This window comes from Sphaeramia orbicularis, chromosome 2 (genome assembly GCF_902148855.1).
Source record: "Sphaeramia orbicularis chromosome 2, fSphaOr1.1, whole genome shotgun sequence".
NCBI lineage: Eukaryota > Metazoa > Chordata > Actinopteri > Kurtiformes > Apogonidae > Sphaeramia > Sphaeramia orbicularis.
The window spans coordinates 7941187-7965289 of record NC_043958.1 but is presented as its reverse complement, the minus strand read 5'-3'; the positions used below and the strand labels follow the sequence as shown (position 1 = coordinate 7965289).

Genomic DNA, 24103 nt, shown 5'->3' with positions numbered 1-24103 from the left:
GAACATTTGTTACAGATTCCTTAAACAAAACCACGACCGCAGGTTTCAGATGCCAAAATTTATTCAGAGACACAAACTGGACCCGAGTCCTTTTAGGACACGCAATAGGAAGCAGATAAATCAAGTTTCCCACTCTTATTCTGTGTCTGTCTGTGGTTTTCATGCAGAGACTGGGTATGAGCAGATGGACGCCCTCTTCAGTTCGCAGTCTGCAGCCGTCCACCAGCTCTGGTCTAGACAAAGACAGGAGGGTAGGGACAGATTTATGGAAAATGTCAGTAAACATCATCTATTCACATGTTATTGAGAGCAGTTAATAAAACAACGGGGCAAAGTGTAAAGTTTACGGTTTATCTGCATTTATTTATGGTGTTAAGGTAATTAAAAATGCTTGCGTCAAGTGAATTAGGGCAAAGATAAGACATGTTGAAGGGTTTGTCTGTTTGTACATCAGGGCAAAGACCACTTTAATGCAACTTTGAGTATCTTATCAAGCTGTGATATAAAGTCATCTTATTTAATCTTATCAAAATGTCTGTTCTATAAACATTTAATGAAACCAGTGTCACTCGGCCTATTTAATGCAGCTTTTTTTTCAGCTCATGTCATGGATTCTCTTCTTATAAAAACTTCATCAGAGCCAAAACATTCCGATAAACAACGCTCATCTGTTGCTTATTTTTAACAGGATTGGACTGAAAAGTGTACGCCATAAACTGAACATACATCATGAAAACCCTGAGGATAATTTAGAACATGTATGCTTAGTTTCTGGGCTCAAATTAACAAAAATAAGTACCAGAATGAAGAATAATTCAGTTTGGGGGGTGAATGTCTCCACTTTCTTGCAATTAAATAGTGATTGTCTATCATATTAATATCATTTTTTGGTCATACATCATAAATGGACTTCCTCAGATCTTGGTAAGCTGAAAAATCTGTATTTCCTTCTGATGATAAAATGTTAATATTCACTGCAGATTTATACAAAGTCAAAATGGTCATGTAGTGTAATTTTCATTGGCAGTAATACTATATTCAGTGGTTTTATTTCATAGACAAATATTTGTATTATGTTGACTTCAATATTGAGCAAATTATAACCTATAATGATTTGGTTTGTTCACTAGATGATTTCTGCACAGGTTATTTAACAAGTTCAGTGCTTTTTGAACTAATTTCTGCATCTGGAACATCATTAACTTGTTGCAGTAGGTGACAAAAATTAAGTGTAATTTTCATTTCGATCTTTTATGGAAAATTCTTGACATGAGTTGGTATGAAAGGAGCCATAATGGATGTTTAAATGTGAAAAACTCCATTCTAACATTGTTATTTCTTTACAAATTCACCATTTAGAGACATAATCTCTATGAAATGCTGGCCTTAGACATTGACCGTCAGATATTCTGATGTGCGAGTCTTACCGATCTTGAACATCTCCACACAGACAGGTTTATCAGTGTGGATGTTGGGGTGACCTGGCATCCAGTCGCTGTAACTCCACTCTGACCCGTCTACCCATGATCCCTGCTGGTTCTGAGGTGCGTTCAACGAGGACACACATTTAGTCGGAGTTGTACATGGTTATGAAATTGTGACAATATTAAAAAAAAATCAAGTATAATTCATCATCCTGGCTTAGTGACTGGAACATAAACCATTTCTGAACAAAAGTTCCAAGGTCAGTGTTTCACCAGTGTTAGAATAACACTATCAGTCTTGTTGATAACGTATCTGATGACAGTATCCTTGGCCTTCGTTCAGTGCCACAGTATAGAACCAGACTGTTGGCGTCACATCAGTAAGAACTTGATTAGAAATGATGAGTTTCCAACAACATCAGAGGAGTTTATTTTTAGTTCTTAGACATGTTTTCTGGATATACAGTAGAGCAGCAGAGCTCAAGGGCGCCACTTTGTGCCGGGAAGTCATGAGGACAGAAGAACTCAGAAAAAATACATTATATGGACACAAGTATTGGGACACTTTGAATTCCGGTGTTTCTTTTTTCACAGGGGTCTGGGATACAAAACAATAATAACAAATGTCATAATATAGCTTTATGTTGCCATAAATATCATTGCATTGGTTAGTTTTGTTTAAATTGTTATTGTTGCTTACAAAATGCCTCAGAGATGGCTTTTACTTAATTTCTCTCAACATTGATTTTGTTTTTATGTTTTTGTTTTTTTTTTATTCATGACTATGATTTTAAATGTTGTACCCCTAAATTTCTAAAGTATTTTTCATGCTCTTGCTGTAAATAATAATTTTCTGCCACAACTAACCACTTACTTTCTTCACGTCCCGTTAAACTTTAAGGAAATATTGATGTTTTTATCTCAAATCTGCACGAACAGGATATCTCACGAGTTGTGGCCATGATGTGTCCCAATATTTTTGTCCATATAGTTTATAAATATCCATATTTCCTAATATTTATCACAATAGAAAACTATATGAGGACATTTATCATTATTGTTTTGTAACCCAGACACCTGAATTCAGCATGTCCCAATACTATTGTCTATATTGTGTTTGAACAAGTCCTCAACTTCAGCTGAGAACTAACCCTTTTCTATATACATCCACAGTTGCATCACCACATGAATATATAAAAAATATCCAATATCACTGCCTTGAAATATGACAGAGCTGTGTGTCGTGCTCCAAGACAAAGAATTTTCTTAAGTAGTGATTGGTACATCATTAGAATCCTTAGGCTAGGAGGGATTTTATGTCATAGTTTCTCTTTTGATAGTGAATATTTATGGTGAAAGCTGGTTTATCTCACATTTCAAACAAATTACAAAGATTGGAAACAAGACACAAACAATAATTGGGTTAATAGTTTTCACATGATAGCAATATGTGAATTTGATTTGGTTTGCATATAAACAACTAGTTGAAATATCCTTCATAGTTTGACTTAAATACTTGTTTTTTTTCTTTTTTTACTTCTACTGGAGTCAGAATATGTACCGCTGCTACTACTGACAAATTATACTTTTAAAGTGATGGGAACCAAACCTGACCTTTGAAAAAGAGGTATGGACATGTCCCAAATGTAGCTAACAACTAACACAGTGCTTATTTTTATTAAATATTGACATTCTCTTTTATGTGTGTTTATCAGACGGACTTGCCTTGACTCTGCCTCCCAGCCAGGTTAACACAGGGGTTCTGTCCCCACCACTGGTTACCAGGGAAACCAGACGGGCATGGAGGTTATCACTGGTTACAGATGATAGCTCAGCATTTGGGGCCAGACTTCTGCAAGAGGCCTAAACACAGAAAGGAAGGACAGATTCTGTTCACATGCGTGACAGTTTATGGAAGTGTTGATATGATGAAAAACTATCAGATGTTTGTTGAACCTCTGCATCTTGGAAGGACATTGGTGTGGGGTTGAATTCATAGCAACGTCCATCAATGACCTCCCCCTTGCATGAAACAGTCCGTGTTTGCTGCTTGGATGTGGAGGGTTCGGTTCCCTGCCTAAAACCGTCTGGAATAGACCTGACAGGTTCGGTTCCCTGTCTGAAACCATCTGGAATAGACCTGACAGGTTCGGTTCCCTGTCTGAAACCATCTGGAATAGACCTGACAGGTTCGGTTCCCTGTCTGAAACCATCTGGAATAGACCTCATTGGTTCGGTTCCCTGTCTGAAACCATCTGGAATAGACCTCATTGGTTCGGTTCCCTGTCTGAAACCATCTGGAATAGACCTCATTGGTTCTGTTCCCTGTCTGAATCCATCTGGAATAGACCTGACGGGTTCTGTTCCCTGTCTGAAACCATCAGGGATAGACCTGATGGGTTCTGTTCCCTGTCTGAATCCATCTGGGATAGACCTCATTGGTTCGGTTCCCTGTCTGAAACCATCAGGGATAGACCTCATTGGTTCGGTTCCCTGTCTGAATCCATCTGGGATAGACCTCATTGGTTCAGTTCCCTGTCTGAATCCATCTGGAATAGACCTGATGGGTTCTGTTCCTTGTCTGAATCCATCTGGGATAGACATGAATGGCTCAGTTCCCTGTCTGAAACCCTCTGGGACCTTATGAACTGGTTCTGTTCCCTGTCTAAAACCACTTGGGAGATCAGAATCAACCAGTTCCTCCACCCGAACCCAGCCGCTTCCACTCCTCTGGGCTGGAACATCAACAGGAACTGGAAAACAGAAGCTCAGACTTAACTTCTTTGTCAAATATTATTTTATCTCAGACCTCCAATGGGATTATTTTCAGACTATATGAGCCATTTGAGGTCCTTACACTCATTGGTCAGCCACTGTCTTCTCTCCATCTCCCCATGTCCATTTCCCAGTGGAGGAGACATATAACCTGGAGATGGGAGGCAGATTGAAGAGCATATAAATATACCAGTATATACTAAGGTAAAATATGATGATTAGCCAATGCATTTAATTATTTCTAAAGTTTTGTGGTAAATGTAATTCCTTCCCAATATTCAGAAATGCTCAAAATACATGGTCTCTAATATACAATGATATAATATGCAGAAAAAACAATTAGACCACCCTTGTTTTCTTCAATTTCTTGTTCATTTTAATGCCTGGTACAACTAAAGGTACATTTGTTTGGACAAATATAATGATAACAAAAATAGCTCGTAATAATTTAATTTCAGAGCTGATATCTATCCATTTTCCATGTTTTCTTGATAATAACCAAAATCACTTCAGTTCTTACATCAATAGCTATGACATTGTACTGACAAAAACGGTGCTTTCAGGCATTCCATGTTTTCTTTTCTGTCTGTTTTAGTCACATGATACACACAGGAGTTAGTACTTGATTGCATAACAATTATTCTTAATTTAGCAATTTTCCATTATCATCATTATTATTATTATTATTATTATTATTATTATTATTACTGCTGCTGCTGCTGGTATTAAGTAATATTAATTATGGCGTGAACTTTTAATGCTCATTGACTTTTTTAAAATAATTTTACTTTAAAATAAGCATTTTCTACTCCACTGAAATTATGAGTGGCTTTTCAACCACAGGTGAAATGTTATCCCTTCATTTCTTACTGGTTAATTAAATTTATCATAACTCAGTTGTCTGTATTCCATGATGTTCAAGTGTTCTCTTCATGTAACAATAAATGTTTAGATACTTTATTAATCCATCAGCCATTTCATACAATTAAACAAGAAAGAAACAGAGCAAAATAATACAATAAACCATGACATATTAATATTGACTCCATATTGAAAGGTCTGTGTGTGGACTCACCTGTTCTCCTCTCCATCTCGCTGATGTGTTCCTGGACCAGGCCGGTGTTGAGGTCCACTATGAACCTCCTGGACGGCTCCGTACCTTGTCTGAAGTTGTCAGGGATTGGGATTGGGCGTTCAGCACCATCCTGAACCAGCCTTCCAGGAGCTGAGATTGGAAGAGCCTGTAGGCCTGCGAAGGGTATTGTATATCTATATCAAACTGGACACATATTCATATACATTCACAGCATAGACAGAGGCCTTTACATTAAATATTATTAACAACTGACACAAATATATGTAGGCTTCTTTGTCACACTGTAGTTGACGTTTCCTATCAGCCAGCACAGAGGTCATAACAGTCAAAACCTTTGGGGCCAAGATAACGAACCACAATGTCACGATGATTTATGACAAGAAAAACATGTGGACTCGTGAAGTATAAACTGTATAATATGTGTTTTTTTAAATAAATATTTGTAGTAAAACCTTGTTATTATATGTAGTCTGATTATAAATAAATCAGCTGTAATTATGCTGCCTTTACACAGTTATCTTCCTAACAGTCCCAAATTTAGATTGAATCGAATCGAATCAAATAGAATAGCAGCCAATTCCCTAAAGTGCAAAAAAGACTCTATAAAAATATCACACCAAATACAGCAAAATATATGTAATATGCAAATACTACAGAGATAAAATATTAAATATACAAATACTGCCAATTACTACAAAAATATAACAAAAAACTCTGTACTACAGATAAAGAAATACAGGGGTTGGACAAAATAATGGAAACACCTTCTATGATGCCACAATGTTAGGTGTTTCCATTATTTTGTCCAACCCCTGTACAACATATGACAGAATAGAATAGAATAGAATAGAATAGAATAGAATAGAATAGAATAAGCTTTATTGTCATTGCAAAATACCATTGTACAGTGCAAAGAAATTTGGTTTTATGTTCTGTAAGGTGCTCAAGTAAAATACACACATCAATTATAAAACAATCAAGTAAAAAACAACACACACTCACACACAAATGAGTCCAGTGTCAAAATGTGCAGAATATTCAGATGACAGTAACGACTATAAAATTCATTTATACAAGATTTCATTGTAATCGCATTATTAAAACGAACATCCCATGTTAAGATAGTAATACATGGAAAATAAAAACACTAATTATGGTTCATATGGTCTTGATTGACAGATTTTTTTTTTTGTCACATCAGTTGTCTTATATAACTATAATATCATGAGTTCCACCAAAGTAAGAGTTTATATTGTATTTTAGATATTCTGATCGTGACAGTGGATTATACCAGTATTTAAATGCTGTTTGTGTGATGTAAATAAAACAGGAATAACATCCTAAGTAAGTTTATGTCTTATGTAACATGTCACATGAATTGAATTATTTTAAAAAACATTATTAAATCCATTAATTAAGTGTCTGATGAACATTTTTCTGTGATAAAAGAATCAAGAATCCATTGAGGTCTTCTTACCTGACAGCATCAGGAGTAGCAGCAGCAGCTTCAACATCCTGTAATCACCAAAATAAACATATACTGACACTAGAGAGCTGACGTTTTCTGCTCGTTTCCTCTGTTGTCTTGTATAATTATAATAGTGTTGTAATACTATGATACTATAATAGTACAGCGCTGTGATACAGTGTGGAAACAGTGTGTTGCTCACCTGAGACAGCAATGATGAACACCGAACACCCCCGACAGAAATGCCACTAATAAATACTTCACTGTCAGGTCATAAACTGTAACGTTATCAATTTTCAAAGAGATTTCTGATTAATCTTCAGCTCTCATAGATGGTTATTGCTTAAATTTGCTGCACTTTGCCCTCATGTTAGCTGCCTGATAAAGGTCTGAACACAGTGTTACTATAACAACCAGTTTGATATTGTCCTAATAAACGTCAGTTCATAGTGAGATAACCTGCTGATCTGTGTGTTAATACACATCCTGTTTGCTAGGTTGCATAAGTTTAGGTCACTTGGTTTAATTGAGAGCAGCTCTATCAATATTTGTGAATGCGGGAAGAGAGTAAAGATCATAACATGTGAATGAATGAAATGTCACAATGATTATGAAGAGGCTGTATGTGGAGGGGTTTGTGTAACTTCTGTACCTCTTAATACTATGGTAATCTAGAGTCAAGATTGTCACTTAAAGTACTTTGTATTCATTCTGGTAGGTTACATCAGTGGGTAAAGCAGCATCTTCTACCTCTGGCTCCACCTGGTGTTTACACAGCATACATAACGCATTACTCAAGAAATCTCCATCCATGCAATTTAAGATTAAAAGAAGCAGAAGCAGAGATATGAGTTACTTATGCTTGCTTGCATGTAAGTATTTCCATTTATGCTCCTGTATATTTCTTCTTCATTACATGTCAGAGGTAAATATTGTGCTATTCACACCACTCTTACTTCCTGACAGTTTTTAAACATATACGGATTCACTAAAAAAATGAAAGAAATATTGTGTTGTAACATCCAAATATGTTGTTATTAGTTGAAATATCTTGTGGTGTTAGAACAGAAAATTTATAGTATGAAAATATTTTAGTGTAATGTGAAATTATTTTTTTTAACAAATATTTTTTTGCTAGAACCTGAAAATGCATTATATAGTTACATAGTGAGCATATCTTGCTATAACATTAAAATATTTTGTTCTAACATGAAAGCACCATCTTGAAACATATTTTAATATTAATCAGGAAAGTGAGAGTTTTGACTTTTTTTTGTTTTTTTTTTTACATTAAATAATTGTCTTGACTAGCAACGCAATGCAACAGTTTTTTCAAATAGATTTTTCTTTCTTTCTGTCTTTTTATTTATTTATTTGTTTGTTTGTTTGTTTGTTTTTAATGGAAAGTCCTGTGCAGTGGAAAGCATTTTATTTTTTATTTAGTTATTTATTTTACTTTTATGGTAAAGCTGTGGAGCTTACAGAAGACAAAATGCATTGCCGGGTCTGAAGAGGTTAAAATATTCTGGTACATCTCAGAACAAAAACAGGAGGAGGGGGAAAAAAAGAAACTTCCATTGTAGCCTGATACTAGTCTGTTTTTGTTTTCTGGTTTGACAGCGGCTCACTCCATTATTTTACATCCCACCTGTAAAAAACATGATCTGTGTCTGACGTCTGTTTGTATTTTCCTCCCACAGCTTTATCGGCAGTGAAAGTGTGGGTAGAATATCTGTAAATAGGCCCCGAGTGACCTTTATTGAGCAACTCTTACGCTCATTCATCCTCTCATCCCATTGGCAAACCCATACCTGCACGTGCTCAGGCACGTAACATAATTTGTTCTTCCTGCGTCAAGTTGGCGGAAGTTCTCAACAAACTACAGGAAGTGGACTAGGTTAGCCTTCAAGATTAAATAATATCTACATCAACTACGAACTTCAGTGTCTCCCGAACGGTAATAACTATATAACTTCACCCAACAGTTACTTAAATGTGAGCCTCTAAATCATATACTATAAATAAGAACTTAATAATGGACAAAATTCTGAGTTAAATTTGTTGGAGCTTTTATTTTGAAAGGTCGTCCGGAAGCCTAATCCCTGAATCCTTATACACGAACTTCATTTCTTTAGGTAACAGTGCTAGTTTTCGCTGTTTGACTGCTCAACTTCCCAAGTACGGACACGGCGGAGTTGATACCATCTGCATACTTTTTAGCCGTTTTGCACAGTGAGTCGAGTGATTGTTTTGTTTTGTCGGACAAGTTGACACCAGTTGTACGTTACGCAATGAACGTGACAGTGACAGAGTGACTTTCCGCAGCTAAAAAACACACCAGCTAGCTTGCTAGCTCGGTTAGCCTAGCCAAACAGTTTGTTCACGCTGAGGAGCAAAGACCTCTCCAGGTGTGTCCGATTTCAGTAATTATCAGCCAGCCTTCCAGTGTCCGATCTCTACTACAAATGGCTTTGGTAACAGCATTAAGAAGACTGGCTCATGTCCGGATATGTGAGTACACACGGAAGACGGCTGCAGTAACCTTTGGTGCCCGGCATACAAGTCTGAAGAGTTTTACAACCAGCACACAGCCTCTGAGGTGAGTGACTGCACCGACAGGATATTATACAAAATATATGAGTAATTGTGGACATAGCACGGGCTTGAGTTAGTTCTTCTTAACACTCTTACAAATGCACACACCTGATGAAATGGACTAATTAACCCCTGCTTATGAAAAGTAACTAATTGTGCACCTGAAACATGTTATATATTCTCTATTCTTTGTAATTGCAGTGGCCTATATAAATCTTTTCTTTATTTCTTAACAGAAAATTTAAATAAAAAATAATTTTAAAAAGTCCTCTTTAGTTCAAACATAATGCAGAAAACAAGTAATTAATTATGACTTCATATCACACACCGGGGCCAGAGTGCACTGAAATGCACAAACTTAACATATTCCTTCCAGTTTTAAGCCCCATTGATGCAAGAAGGAAGAACTGTTTGTCTTAAATACTGTGAGAGATTATATTGATGTGCAAGTAATTATTGCTACATTTAGAACAATTTTGATTGAATTATAAACATGGTTATAATAGGGTTAACATTTTTAATGACTGAACTCAAAGGCCACATTATTCTTAAGTGAACTAGTAAGTGTGTTTGTGTCTAATTCTGTAATAGAATAACTGACAGCAACTAGAGCATGGACATTATGTGTTGGTTTGTGTACATTGTCAGCTGTTGTAATGTTGAACAGACATGTTACTATAATTGTTTTGATTTTTGACATATTCTGCTCTTTGCTCTGTATTTGTCGTGTGATCTCTAATGTCTTATTTGGTCTTCAACCTAAGGTTACTCAGATTATTCATTTAGAAGATTAAAAACAGAACCACTGGCAATCAGGGACAGAGAAATTTTCCACTTATTTATGGAGATTATCAAAATAGTTGGCAGTTAATAACTCGAGTGATTGTGGCAGCTCTAAACATATCCTACAATAATGAATTGCTTAGTTTTGTTTAGACTTGTGACTCAGATTTGATTGAAGTGAATGAAGAAACTTGGATTAGACTCAGAAGTGTGTTTTTTTTTTTTTTTTTTGTATCTTAAGGGGAGCATGTTGCTAAAATGTAAGCCTTCACATGTTCACAAGGCTAGTGATCCATCTTTCTGTTAGGGTGCAAGGATCTCATCAAGGCCAGGCTTCCCATGGCCGAACAGCTTGTTGGATTGCATAACAGTGTAGTTGTCACTCAGGTTGAAGGTTTGGTGAGACCGACTGACCTTAAACTGGTTGACACTGTGACGTCAGCTGGGCAGGTTAGCCTTTACCCTGTCAAAGCTGTCATTCAAAAACAGTTCAGCCAGCTGCATGTTTTTGTTTGTAAAGGTTATGCAGTTCACATGAAAGCAGGAGGGTCTCTGATAAGTGATGGCTTTTCATAAGCTCATTATATAGGATCGGTGTTTGCAGGAGCCTTTAGATTTACACAGGATTCTTTGTGTATATTTTCAATTGTTAAGTTTGCACAGTGGTTCATTACTACAGGGCATTAGATGGTGCATTAAAGGGCAACTATAGATTCAGAATAACCTGTACTTGAATATTTAATACTTAGTCATTTAAATGAATTGGAAACAGCTGTGATAAAAAAAAAATACTTACAGGTTCTTCTCACTACACAGTTGTCAAGATTGATTATCACAGTTCTGTAGATTTGTAAGATGAATAACTTCGTAAGACAAGGTTCAAGGTTTGAGTTCCACTGTAGTGACATTAAGGGCAAAAATTCAAGTTCTTGGTTATGGACTGTAAATATATCAGTTTAGGGTCAAATTTTCTCAGGAATCTGAAATCATTTATGCAAAATCTTTTGTGGTGTACAAATCACTGAGCCTTTATTGACACAAGGTTGAAACAAAAAAAAAAAAACATGAAATTTGGCCTATGCTCTACTTGATTTAACCATTTAATTTCTGTCAAAAATCAAACACAATATGCTTTCTTCTCTTCATCTGTGAGCTTTGAATACTCCCCAGGAGGCCTTCCTCCACCCCTGGATGGCTTTCGTCTTGGCATCTTAGCCCTATTCAGTCAGTCTGAAATTTTAAAAAATATATATCAATTAGGCATTACTCCATAACATGTGTAAGAGTTGTTTTATTAGTTTAACTATAAATTGATATATAGAAGCCTTCCTAAAGTGATTCTGACTGGTTAAATTGGCTTCATCATTGACAGAGCAAGTCCAAATCTAACAAATTGGTCGGCAGTTTCAAAAATGAATATCAAAATTTGGTTGTAAAAAAAACTTGATCTCACTTTAGGAAAGTAAATGGGCCTAAATAATATAAACTAATTGTAGCCCATGTAGGTGGGCATAATTGATTACATTTTGGAGGCTAGATATTGAAAATTGAGTGAATGCAAGGTTTTTGTTTTTTTTGTTTTTTTGTTTTTTTTGGGGGTTTTTTTTTACAATGGTATGTATTTTTTTCACAAACTAAAAACTGATGGGGGTAGGGTTAGTAAAAGTAATGACTTTTACTTATCTAATACTAGAATATACTTAATTGTTGGGTAATGCTTTATTCATAACAGAAAAAGAAAGAGAACAGTGTATAATACATACAGATTTATGATAATATCAACTCTACATAAAGAATTATAAGCCAGATTCTTACCTAGAAGCAAAAAACCCAAACAAAATTGTCACTGGACGTCTTCTGAGGAACTGGCTGATATGTCATTGACTAACTGAAATCACTGAAACTGATCCTCATTCAAAAGGGCATACCATAAGCTCTTCTTCTAAGGTTAAAAGTAAGTTCAATGAAAATTTGCAACAGAATTAATAGGGGTTTTCAAATTATTTGTCACTGAAAAAGGGTGATTTTTGCCCACGTTTCAGCAAACATCATGCAAAAAGTCACACAAGGACAAGTGATACACATTTTTTGATGTTATATTCTGAAATTACACAATTTTTCCAAAAAATTCAACACAAGACACTGTATGAAAGGTAGACATTTATTCCTAAATATTTTTTTCACAATAACGTCACAATAATGATACTCAAAGTTTCAACCTTGTCATAACTCTTCTTGATAAATGATAAATAAGAACACATCAGCTCACTTTGAGAAATTATGTTTAACCTCGCTTTGTCACACAAACAAGTAGAGAGGTATCTTTTCTGAAATTGAGTGTCAGTAGTGAAGTACAGTATAATGTGTTGGTGCATGGTAATGAGTATTAATGTGTTTTGTATGGTCACTGTCCGGGGAAAACAGCCACTGCAATGCAAAGACTGATGGGGATCGAATTCAACAAGATTTGTAGAAATATTTATGCAAACAAAGTTCCGTTCATCAGGATGTATAAAGCATTTGAATAGTGTTGAGCTGTGACATTTACATCTACATTTAATCATTTTTTTCATGTATATGTTCTTTTTCATGTCTTCTGTTTTACTTCTAAGGACTAAGTAGAATTACTTTTGTTTTGTTGCATATTTGGGAAAAAAAAACTGAACTGAATAAGCTATTAAATATTTTCCATTAAAATTCATACCTAACCATAGTTATTTTCATCACTTTAGTGTGATCAAGAAGGAAATCTAACGCCAGTTTTTACTGTGACATAGAGACCCACTGTTCTTTGAGCTCTGATTTGATAACAGACACAGTTCTACGGTTGTAAAACCTCACACATCTGAGATAAAATGTTAAACTTCAGGATTAAATCCCAGCATACCCAGCTTGTGAATGTTGTATAAAACTAAGAAAATTGGTGTGTTTGTTCAACAGTCACTGCAGTCAAATAGTCACTTGACCTAGAGGGTTAAGCAGACGAAGAATGTTGATCCTTTTACTTCATTCTGAACAGAAACGGTCAGTGGACGAGTGTAGTGCCCCCATCAACACATTTAGTTGTTTTTATATGAAATGTACCCGAGATGGAATTTACTTGCGCGTGGCCAGGGGTGAAAGGCGATGATGATGATATTAAATGTGTTATCTTCTTCTTTCCAGTGATATTCTGTATAACTGTAGCTGTGCTCTCCCTCTGTGATTCAGGTCAGACAACAAGGTGACAGTTCACTTCATTAACAGAGATGGAGAGAAGATCACAGTGAAGGGCTCGCCCGGAGACTCGCTGCTCGACATCGTCATCAATGAAGACCTTGACTTCGATGGTTTTGGTAAGATCTCACACACACACTTTTTTTTTAAATTCTCTTTTTATTAGGATTTTCCATGGTTCACATGTTTATTCACATAACAATTCACCATTCTCATCCATTCATCTGAAAATTACAATTGAATCACACAGTGATACGTTCGTGACTCCTCAGACATTACAGATAAGGATGATTGGTCCTCCCTCAGCAATACAAAAGATCTGATTTCTGCAATACAAAATTAAGAACTAAACTCAGTAGAACAGGAATGCTGAGGTTCACATTTGTGATATTAAGAAATTAAAAGAAAAAAAGCAAAACATTGATACAAAAGGGTTAAAAAGGAAAAAGAGGTGAAATGGACATAAGACGTGGCCTTCGATAAACGATGGTCGAACTGGTGTGACATACCTAATCCATCTTTCCCATCTGTTCATAAACCGTACTGTGGTGTTATTGCAAAAGTAATTCATTCTGTCTTAAAATACTATAAATGATGACACATGAGTTTGACAGAGGTCTCAGAGAAATTCTATTACTGCTATTCTTCAAGAACCCATGGAATTATGGGTGGTGACTGTCACATTTGGCAGCCCTGATGGTCAATACAAAATAGATGTACTTTTATAACTGGGCATGAAATAAAATAGCTTCCTGCCAATAAATGAGGCAAATATGTCTACGATTTGAAAACACAGTAAGACGATTTATAGATAGATAGATAGATAGATAGATAGATAGATAGATAGATTTGAAAAAAGCCTTCCACACTATTGTTTATTCATTCAGCTTCTGAATAAATCATGAGGGGGGCGGAGCTTATCCCAGCTACGTTTAGGGCGAAGGCGGACAGCGGTGATCCTCACATCGTCCAGTTTTTCCAGTAATGTGTAATGACACCATTGATCGTTACACATTACAGGAAAAACTGGAAAAGTATGGCATCAGAGGGACTGTTCTGAACTGGATTAACTATGTAAGTAATAGGAAAGAGTTTGTACAGGTGTGTTAGTATGAAATGAGCAGAATTCAACATTACCTGTTGGGTCCCAAACTGTTTAATTTAAATATAAATGACATTTGTAAGGTGTGAAAAAAATTAAAGTTAGTTTTGTTTGCAGATGATGCAAACATTTTTCTCAAAGCAGTTGCAACAGAAATGAATAAATTATGGTTTGATTCAAATAAATTATTTAATTTGCCCAAATCAAAATGTATGCTGTTTGGAAATTGAAAAATTAAGACACAGATAAATGTAGTGATAAAGTTAATATAGAGAGAGTGTATAAAACAAATTCCTTGGTGTGATGTTGGACCATAAGATCTCCTGGAAACCCTACATACATTACGTGACCTGAAAAGTATCAGAGTATATGAATGAAAGGAGGAGCCAGACAGTTACTGGATGACTCTTTATTACTCACTTGTGTTCCCCTGTTTAAATTAATGCGTAGAAGTATGGGGAAATACTTACAAAACCAACCTACAACCATTATGCACACTTCAAGAGATAATAAACAATACAACATATCTGGAGCATACCAATAAACCATTGTTCCTCTTACATACACTCAAATTAAGGGATCTGGTAGAATTTAAAACTGTACAGATATTATATAAAGCAAGAAATAAAAGAGTTCCATGTAACATGCAGAAAATATTCACAGACAGAGGGTGGTTATGACTATAGAGCCCAGGTCCTGGAGAACCTGGTCCTCCATGTTTTAGATGGAGCCTGCCCCTGTTCTGACACACCTGATTCAAATAAGCCCATCAAGCTCTGCAGAAGGCTGAGAACGACCGTCAGGTGTGCTGGAAGAGGGAAACAGCTAAAACCTGCAGGATCACTATCCTCTCCAGGACCAGGACTATAGAGTGAGATTTTGCTTGAACAAATCTTAAAGATGTGCATTTCATGTTGTGAAATAGAATAGAACAAAATATTAGTGTGAAAACATCACAAAATTTAAGAAGTATAAAAACCTTATTTAACTTTAGAGATACAGTAACAGTGAACAGGAGTACAACAATAATAGGTAAGTCATTGATGGCATGTTATAATTTGTTCTCTTTTTTAGTAATTTAACAGATCACCTTTTTATTTTTTTTGTTTATGGACTGTATACTTCAGCTGATTTGGCAAGTCACCAAGTAAACTCAGCATCTTCCTACTCCATTCAGAGATAAAGTGTTGTTAAAGAGCCACAATGAAATAGTTGTACATTTTGTGACTTTCTTTTTTATTGTTGTTGGTTAACTTACTGCCTTCAATGTTCTGAGTGTTCCATTTAAATTTGTGATTTCTTTTTGCCTTTTGTTCACCTTTTATATTTATATTTTATTCCTAGTTATGTGTGAAATAAAGTTAGTTGTTACAGTTGAAGTACACTCATTACCTTGTGTTCTTCCTCATGACACAGACACAGGGAGTGTTACAATGACTTAACGAGGTTCAAGGATTCTTTACTCGTCTCCCATGGGAGAAATTTGTCTTGGACAAGGGCAGAACATAAAAAAACCTGAAGCATTAAAATACAATAAATACATCAACACACAGGTACATACAGTCAGCAGAAAAAATTATTAGACCACCCTTGTTTTCTTCAATTTCTTGTTCATTTTAATGCCTGGTACAACTAACGGTACATTTGTTTGGACAAATATAATGAGAACAACAAAAACAGCTCATAGTAGTTTAATTTCAGAGCTGATACCTATCTGTTTTCCATGTTTTCTTGATAATAACCAAAATCACTTCAGTTCTTCCATCAGTATCTATGGCATTGTACTGCCAAAAACAGTGCTTTTAGGCATTCCATGTTTTCTTTTCTGTCTGTTTTAGTCACATGATACACACAGGAGTTAGTACTTAATGGCATAACAATCGTTTTTGATGACTTTTGATGGTCTAATAATTTTTATGCGACCGTACATGCACAAGCATAAAAATATAAGACCTTAATAAATAAATAAATACCCTAATAATTAAAAAAACAAATATAAATATTCATTTAAGCCTGTATTATTTTTTGTTTGCTGCAGAAACTCAAACAGTTCTTGCGACTAAAGAGTATTTTATGTTTGGGTTTATTTTTTGTTTTTGTACCATATTCACATTTCAGGTGTGCACTTAATGTGCTTTGTGTTATTTGAGGGACTGAAGATGGAAATTAACCTTGGCTGTCGTCTTGCATATTGGCACACAAAGGGGAGGCGAGGGGTATTGTGTTTGGTTGGATGTCTTTGTTTGTTTACACTTTAGCAGCAAACCTATTGGTTGAATCACACCAAATTGGGTTGATGGAATACCAGTGACCCAGAATAGATGTGATTACATTTTGGGAAAAGTAGGTCAAAGTTCAAATGTTTTATGAATTTTTGAATTACTTTTTTCCCCCTTTTACTTAAATTGAGTGAAATTTCACAATTATAAAAACATCAATTGAGTTTCAATTTGCTTCAAACTTGCCACATATATACAAGGAATTCATATACTGACATCAGCACAAGCGTAGACGTGATGACATCAGCTGGATTGATGCCAAAATAAGCTACAATACGTGTGAGTGGTGGGGTTTGTTGTGTCTGGCACCACTTGTTAATATGCACTTCAAACTTTAACATTTTAAAAGAAACAGGCCTTTCCATGGGGTCACTGTAAATAAATTATTTTTCAGATTTTATTGAATGTTTGCTATTTGGGATATGTGCAGTTATGACATTAATATCAGGGTATGAGGTTTGTGTCAGATGAGTGTATTGCTCTATTTCCTGACCTATTGTGATAAGGCTGTGGGTTTGTGTGTTCGAAGGGGCGTGTGAAGGAACACTGGCGTGCTCCACATGTCATCTGATCTTTGATGAGGACGTCTACAAGAATCTGGGTCCGGTCACAGATGAGGAGATGGACATGCTAGACTTAGCATACGGCCTGACTGACACGTAAGAGACCATCCACAACCAAACCTGACAGCTGTCTGCCCACTAAACCAGGGGTCAGCAACCCTGGTCCTGGAGAGCCACGATCCTGCGTGGTTTAGATGTTTCCCTCTTCCAGCACACCTGATGGTTGTTATCAGGCTTCTGCTGAGCTTGATGATAGGCTTATCATTTGAATCAGGTGTGTTGGAAGAGGGATACATCTAAAACATGCAGGATCGTGGCTCTCTAGGACCAGGGTTGCTGACCCCTGGACTAAACCACAGCTCTGTTTGGATCTGTGCGACAGTCTGTGTGTTGGTTGTTTTTTGTTTGTGATTCAAATTTCAGTTAAGATCAAATCATTAACACGCGTTAACGTTATAGAATTTTAAAACCCTACATTACCATTTGTTTTGGTTAATCAGTTTTTTGTTAATCAAACTGATTTGATTCTCGGGATGTAACGATTACCGGTATAATGATAAACCGCGGTAAAATTGCAGGTGGTTAGTATTACCGTTTAAATTCTAATAATCATGATAACCATGTTGGATTACTGCACTTTTAGGGTAAAAAAACCCTATGTAAAGATCTGCTTTTATGTCAAATATTTGAGTATAGTTTTAATTTATTACAATTTTAATTTTATATTCCTAATGTTTGGAACCAATATTCACTTTTAAAGTCTTCGAAAAGGTTCGTTAAGCATCTTTGTGTTATTTATGCAATAAATTATATACATTTTTCAAATCGGATTTTATATATTTTTTTAGTGTTTTCTGGCCTTTCGTGTTGACATAGTAGGTTAAAGTGAAAAAAATAAGAGGCAGATGAGATAGATGAAGTTCTGCTGAAAATTAAAAAAAAAAAGATACCAAACATGGGTATAGTAAACACACATTTTCAATAATACCGCAATAATAATAATGATAACAGTGATAATTTTGGTCACAATAACTGTGATGCGAAATTCTCATATCGTTACATCCCTATTTGATTCATTAACTGTGGTGAACATTACGTTTGTAATGTAGACCAAAACATGACGATACATTTCACATTTTTTCAGCAAAATTTCTATGCAAATATAAGATTAATTACTCAAGTTAATGACCCAGGATGTGTACAGTGCATCTGGAAAGTATTCAGTGCTACGTTTTTTTTTTTTGTGTGTGTGTTTTATTTTGTTACATTTTCTTGATAGTCTTATTCCAAAATAAACTGAATTAATTTTTTTACCTCCAAATTTTACACACATTACTTCATAATGACAAAATGCAAAAAGTTTAAACCTTTCGCAAATTTATTAAAAATAAAAAATGAAACTAACATGTCCATAAGTATTCAGTGTTGGTCATGAGACTCAAACCTGAGCTCAGGTTCATCCTGTTGCCACTCATCATACTTCAGATGTTTCCACTACTTGATTGGAGTCAAACCTGTGTTAAATTCAGTTGATTGGACATGACACTATCTGTCTTGATCTCTGTCTGTCTCACTCTCTCTCGCTCTCTCTCTTTCTCTGTCTCTCTCTTCATATTGTGATAAATATCATTCCATTGGTTAGTTTTGTTTAAATTATCTTTGCTTCCTAAATGCCTCAGAGATGGTTTTTACTTCATTTCTCAGCATTTTTTTTTTTAAATTTAATCCATTACTATTTTAAATATTCTACCTCCAAATTTCTAAAAAAAAATTTCACGCTTTGACTGTAAATAATATAAACAACTAACCATCTACTTTGTTCACATCTCACTGAGGATGAAAAATCTCCCATTAAACTTTAAGGAAATATTGATAGTTTTTATCTCACATCAGCATGAACAGGACCATGACATGTCCCAATACTTTTGTCCACAGTGTGTATTTTGGATTAAGGCTTTAACACAAGAAAATGTAAATGAGTAAATGTCATTATTTCTCCTGTCCTTGCTCTTAAACCTCTTCTCCCTTGTGCTTTTCTCTATCAGGTCTCGTCTGGGTTGCCAGATCTGTCTGACAAAGTCCCTGGAGGGCATGGTGGCCCGGGTCCCTGAGAGCGTAGCGGACATCAGACAGAGCAAGGACGGCTCATCTTAACCACGGGCTGTAGACGCCGCTGTAGTGCCTGCACAGAGCTAAGAGTGCCACATACACACTGTCCACACACAGGCCCACTGTTTACATGTGTCACTGCTGCTGCCACTCAGCTGTTTCCCACCTTCACATAGAAATAAACAAAGCTGCACATGGACACGTTTGTAATCACTGCCCTGGGGTACTGTTTGTCCGGTTTAAGAAGCAGCGACGTTTGCTCCTTCACTTTATGAAGTCACTTTTATTAAAGCTGCAATAAATTTACACTGGAACACAATATAATTATTTCTAGACACAAAAGTTTCCCGTGCATGAGTGTTTGTTTTTTTTTTTCCCTTTTTTAGTGTGGATCTGTTTTTACATTTAGTCAAATCCCTTTTTTTCTGAATGAATTTGGCCTTTTTCCACTGAGTCGGTGAAGGTCGGGTACAGCTGAGTGCAGCCACAAACTGAAATATTGGTCTCACAATGAAACTAACAGTTCTTGGCACCTTAGAGATCGTGTTAAAGCAGCCCCCCCCCCCCCCCGTATATTTTATTATAGCCGATAAAATGTGTACCATTTCTGTTGTTGTTTTAATCAAATCCTTCGTGTAACCATATAATTTAATCCTGTGATTGTACATAGAACACTTATATACTGATGTATAGCGTGACAATTGATGTAATAAAAAACAAATCACCTTTCTAATGGTGTGTGGAACTGTTGGTTTGTAAATGTTCGTGTTTTATTTGACAAAAAAAGTAGCGATCACTTTCGTACTCGCGTTTATAGTTTATTTGCACAGCTTATTAACATGAATACAAGCAGAAAACAAGTACAGATGTATCCAAAGCTAAGCATTTAGCTGCATAAAATATAAAGCTAGAAAAACATGATGCAATAATGTATTCATCTTATTTACATAATGTCATTAATAACAAACAGTTGAAATTAAATTGAACCAATACAGGCTTTTGTGAAAACCACATTTGTTGGCAACAAATAGAAAACAAGAATCATAAACAAATTATGCAACTAAAATGTAAGTGAATGCAACAAAAGATGGAAATGTCTGCCCTTTTAAAATACAGACAAGAATTAATTTAGCTGTTTGTGACCGAATATTTAAAAGAAAAGGCTGTGAAACATTATTTGCATCTATGAAAGTAGTCAGTGAAACGATCTTCTTTAGTTTTGGCTGTAATTCATGCTACAGTAACAGCAGGATAAAGAACGCAGATAAACTTAAACCTATAGAACGTCAAACTGCTAATTACGGTGACGAAATAAATAATCCAAAATGGTCTGAATTAGAGGTAGACCGATATATACTGATTTTTTTGTTTGTTTTTTTTGAAAGCCGATGTTGAATCAGCAGTAAAAATGCTGTAAGATATTTGATCAGGCACCTGTGTAGGCAGCACTTGAAGTTCAGTAAATGTTAACAGTACTATGTGTAGGTGTATTCATAATTAAATTTATATCGCTGCATAAAAATCTTAAGTATCTGAGTGTTTCAATTGTATTTTACGGTCAATGTGCTTTAAAAAAAAAAAAAAGCCATAAATATCGGCCTCAAAAATTGGCTGACCAAATTTTTAAAACATCGGCCTTAGAAAACCCCATATCGGTCGACCTCTAGTCTGAGTAGACGAAGTCTAACATTTAGCCACAGTGTAAAAAGCAAAGTGCTGTTGGGTCCTTAGTCACAGAGTCTATCCTGGCTGCATTTACACCCCAGGCCAAGTCGTACCAAATAAAGAGAAAACTAAGATGTATTAAATCTGTTAGACCGTTTGAATCCAGTGCAGGGTTATGTTGACATTTAGTAAATGTTTGAGCCTTAACACCTTAAACTGATGAGGCTACACTTGTGCAATATGTCCAGATAGATTTGCAGCTCGAGCGCAGACGGGTTCTACTGTATAATATTGGGCATGTTGGTTCTGACAGTGAAACAAGGCAACACCAGGTAGTCTTTACTTGGCAGATTTTAACTTTGGCCTGTTGTAGCTTAAAACACACTGATTATATGAAACCTGTCAGTCAGTCGGGTAACAGGTCTTTCAGTTTGTATGCATCCAGTAAGTGAAGAAATGCAAGGTTAGAAAGTAGGAGTAAATCCAGCCTTAAGGACATTCCAGTCACATTTCTTTAATGGCAAGAAGCACTAGGAAAAATGGACTTAGTCTTCTAACACATTTTTAAAAGTACCATAGTAAACGGACTTAACGGGCCTCGTGCACGAACTGTTCTTTAAAATACAGATGTGTGTATTTTTCTTTATGCCTTTAACCCATTAAATTTGTGATTATTCAAGTACTGGTTTATCTGTGACTTAAAGCTGCCTATGACTTTTTTCACCAATTTGTCATCAAATCTGTAAAACCCCAGTGACAGCTGAAGTATCACAAATCTGTTAGTTTTTCCGTGATTACGCACCTGAATCACTCCTCTCACAGTGAACAACTTTTAAGTGTACTCCATCACAGCCAGTCCATTTGGTTCCGTTCCAAACCACTACTCAGCCCTTTTTAGGATTCCACGCAGCAGCAAGAAGTAAGGAAGCTGGTTCTGTGTTTGTTGCTGCTGCGTGGAATCCTAAAAAGGGCTGAGTGAATGGTTTGGAACGGAACCAAATGGACTGGCTGTGATGGAGTACACTTAAAAGTTGTTCACCGTGAGGGGAGTGATTCAGGTGTGTAATCACGGAAACGCTAAGATTCGTGACATTTAGGCTACCCCTGGGGTTTTACAGATTTGTTGAAAAATTGGCGATGAACGTGATTGGCAGCTTTAAAGAAACAGTGATGCCACATACCAATTTGCACATTTGAGTTGTGAAATTTAATGTTGACAGTTAAATAATAAACGAGCAGAAAAGTAATTGGATCTTACTAAATACTTCTGCTCACTGATATGCAACCTGGAAGGGATTAACTTAGAATTTTAAATTAAAAATCATTTTTAAACTAAGTTAATGTCATTTTTGGTAGTTCATTCAAGTCCAGGCTCAACTTTAAGTCTTAAAAAAATCAAATTCTGCACCCCTCCCAGTGGCAAAGAAAATGTCAAATTTAGAAAAAATCGGGTGAACAATCTTCAAATCTGACCTCAGAGATTCCTGGTATTACTATTTAATCATGTGGACTGGGTATATGTTTCACCTTATTTCCAGATGACAATATTTGTAAAGTTTATTTGATTTGTATTTTTAGTGTTTTGATTCAACAGTGTTTCAATTCCATGTAGTTTGACGTAAAGTTACATCTGTGTATTGTGACATTGAAAGGAGCTTTATATTACATTTCTGAAATGTTTGTCACAGTCTATAAGAAAATAGTCTTCAGTTATCACTCAGGACCAAAACTCTTTAAATCTGACATAATCAATGATGTGAGTTTTATGGAGGTGATCGACTGATGGCTTCTATTGTTTCTACCTGTCTCACCCATAGGACAGAGTCATACAGTAATACCAGGAATTCTGTCTGTCCATCTCATTTGTCAGACTGTTCACCTGATTCTTTTCCACTAGGAGAGGTGCAGTGCATGGTTTTAATGGCTAAATTTACATTTATTTTTACACATTTTTGACTTTTTTTATTTTTAAAAGATTGAAAGTTCAGACTTTGGCAGAATAATATTTGTCAGAGCTTCAATGATCTACCTGAAAAGGACAGTAACTTAGTTAAATCTAGTTTAAAATTATCTTTAATTTCAATTGATCCCTGACGAGGCAGAGTATCAGTGAGCAGGGGGGCCAACATGCTGTGTCAGGGTGGGGGTATTAGGAAGCTTCACTTTTCTAATTGTTTTTAACTCAGTTCACATGGATTTGCAGCAATGTCTGATAAGTGTCTGTTGAATTGGAAGTACACTATATGGACAAAAGTATGTGGACAAGTTGAATTCAGGTGTTTCTTTCTAACGGGGGTCTGGGATACAAAACAATAATGACAAATGTCATGATATAGTTTTATATTGGGATAAATGTCATTGCATTGATTAGTTTGGTTTAAATTGTTGTCTTTGCTTCCAAAATGCCTCAGAAGGTTTTTACTTAATTTTTGTCAATGTTGATTTAGTTTTTTGTTTTTTATTCATGACTTTGATTTGAAATGTTTTTACCTTTATTAAATTTCTAATATTTTTCGTGCTCCGACTGTAAATTTTCGACCGCAACTCGCCATCTACTTTCTTCACATTGGAAAGAAAAATCTCCCATTAAACTTTCAAGGAAATATTGATGTTTATAAAATATATGGATAGAAGTATTGGGACACATGTCTACAGCTGTAGGACGTCCTGTTCATGCAGATTTGAGATAAAAAAAAAATCAATATTTCCTTAAAATTTAATGGTAGATTTTTCTTAAGTGAGATGTGAAGAAAGTAGATGGTTAGTTGTGGTAGAAAATTATTTACAGTTGGAGAATGAAAAATATTTTAGAAATTTAGAAGTAGAACATTAAAAAGCATAATCATGAGTAAAAAAACAAAATGAATGTTGAGAGAAATGAAGTAAAAACCATCTGAGGCATTTTGGAAGCAAAGACAACAATTTAAACCACACTAACCAATGCCATGATATTTATGAATATAAAACGATATGACATTTGTCATTGTTTTATATCCCAGACCCCTGTTGGAAAAGAAACACCTGAATT

At 35.6% G+C, this 24103-nt stretch overlaps 2 protein-coding genes across 2 annotated transcripts; one reads left to right on the top strand and one right to left on the bottom strand.

Moving 5' to 3' along the window:
- Nucleotides 1–49: 49 nt before the first annotated feature.
- On the bottom strand, nucleotides 50–4046 carry LOC115436040 (proteoglycan 3-like). Its single transcript, XM_030158745.1, has 4 exons — nucleotides 3381–4046; nucleotides 3150–3287; nucleotides 1428–1539; nucleotides 50–233 (listed from the first exon to the last, which is right to left on the bottom strand). The coding sequence occupies exons 1-4, from the start codon at nucleotides 4026–4028 to the stop codon at nucleotides 160–162; spliced, it is 972 nt and encodes a 323-aa protein (XP_030014605.1). The 5' UTR covers nucleotides 4029–4046; the 3' UTR covers nucleotides 50–159.
- A 4844-nt stretch (nucleotides 4047–8890) lies between these two features.
- LOC115436032 (adrenodoxin) lies at nucleotides 8891–21680 on the top strand. Its single transcript, XM_030158734.1, has 4 exons — nucleotides 8891–9362; nucleotides 13352–13476; nucleotides 17268–17397; nucleotides 19347–21680. The coding sequence occupies exons 1-4, from the start codon at nucleotides 9229–9231 to the stop codon at nucleotides 19453–19455; spliced, it is 498 nt and encodes a 165-aa protein (XP_030014594.1). The 5' UTR covers nucleotides 8891–9228; the 3' UTR covers nucleotides 19456–21680.
- The last annotated feature ends 2423 nt before the right edge of the window (nucleotides 21681–24103 follow it).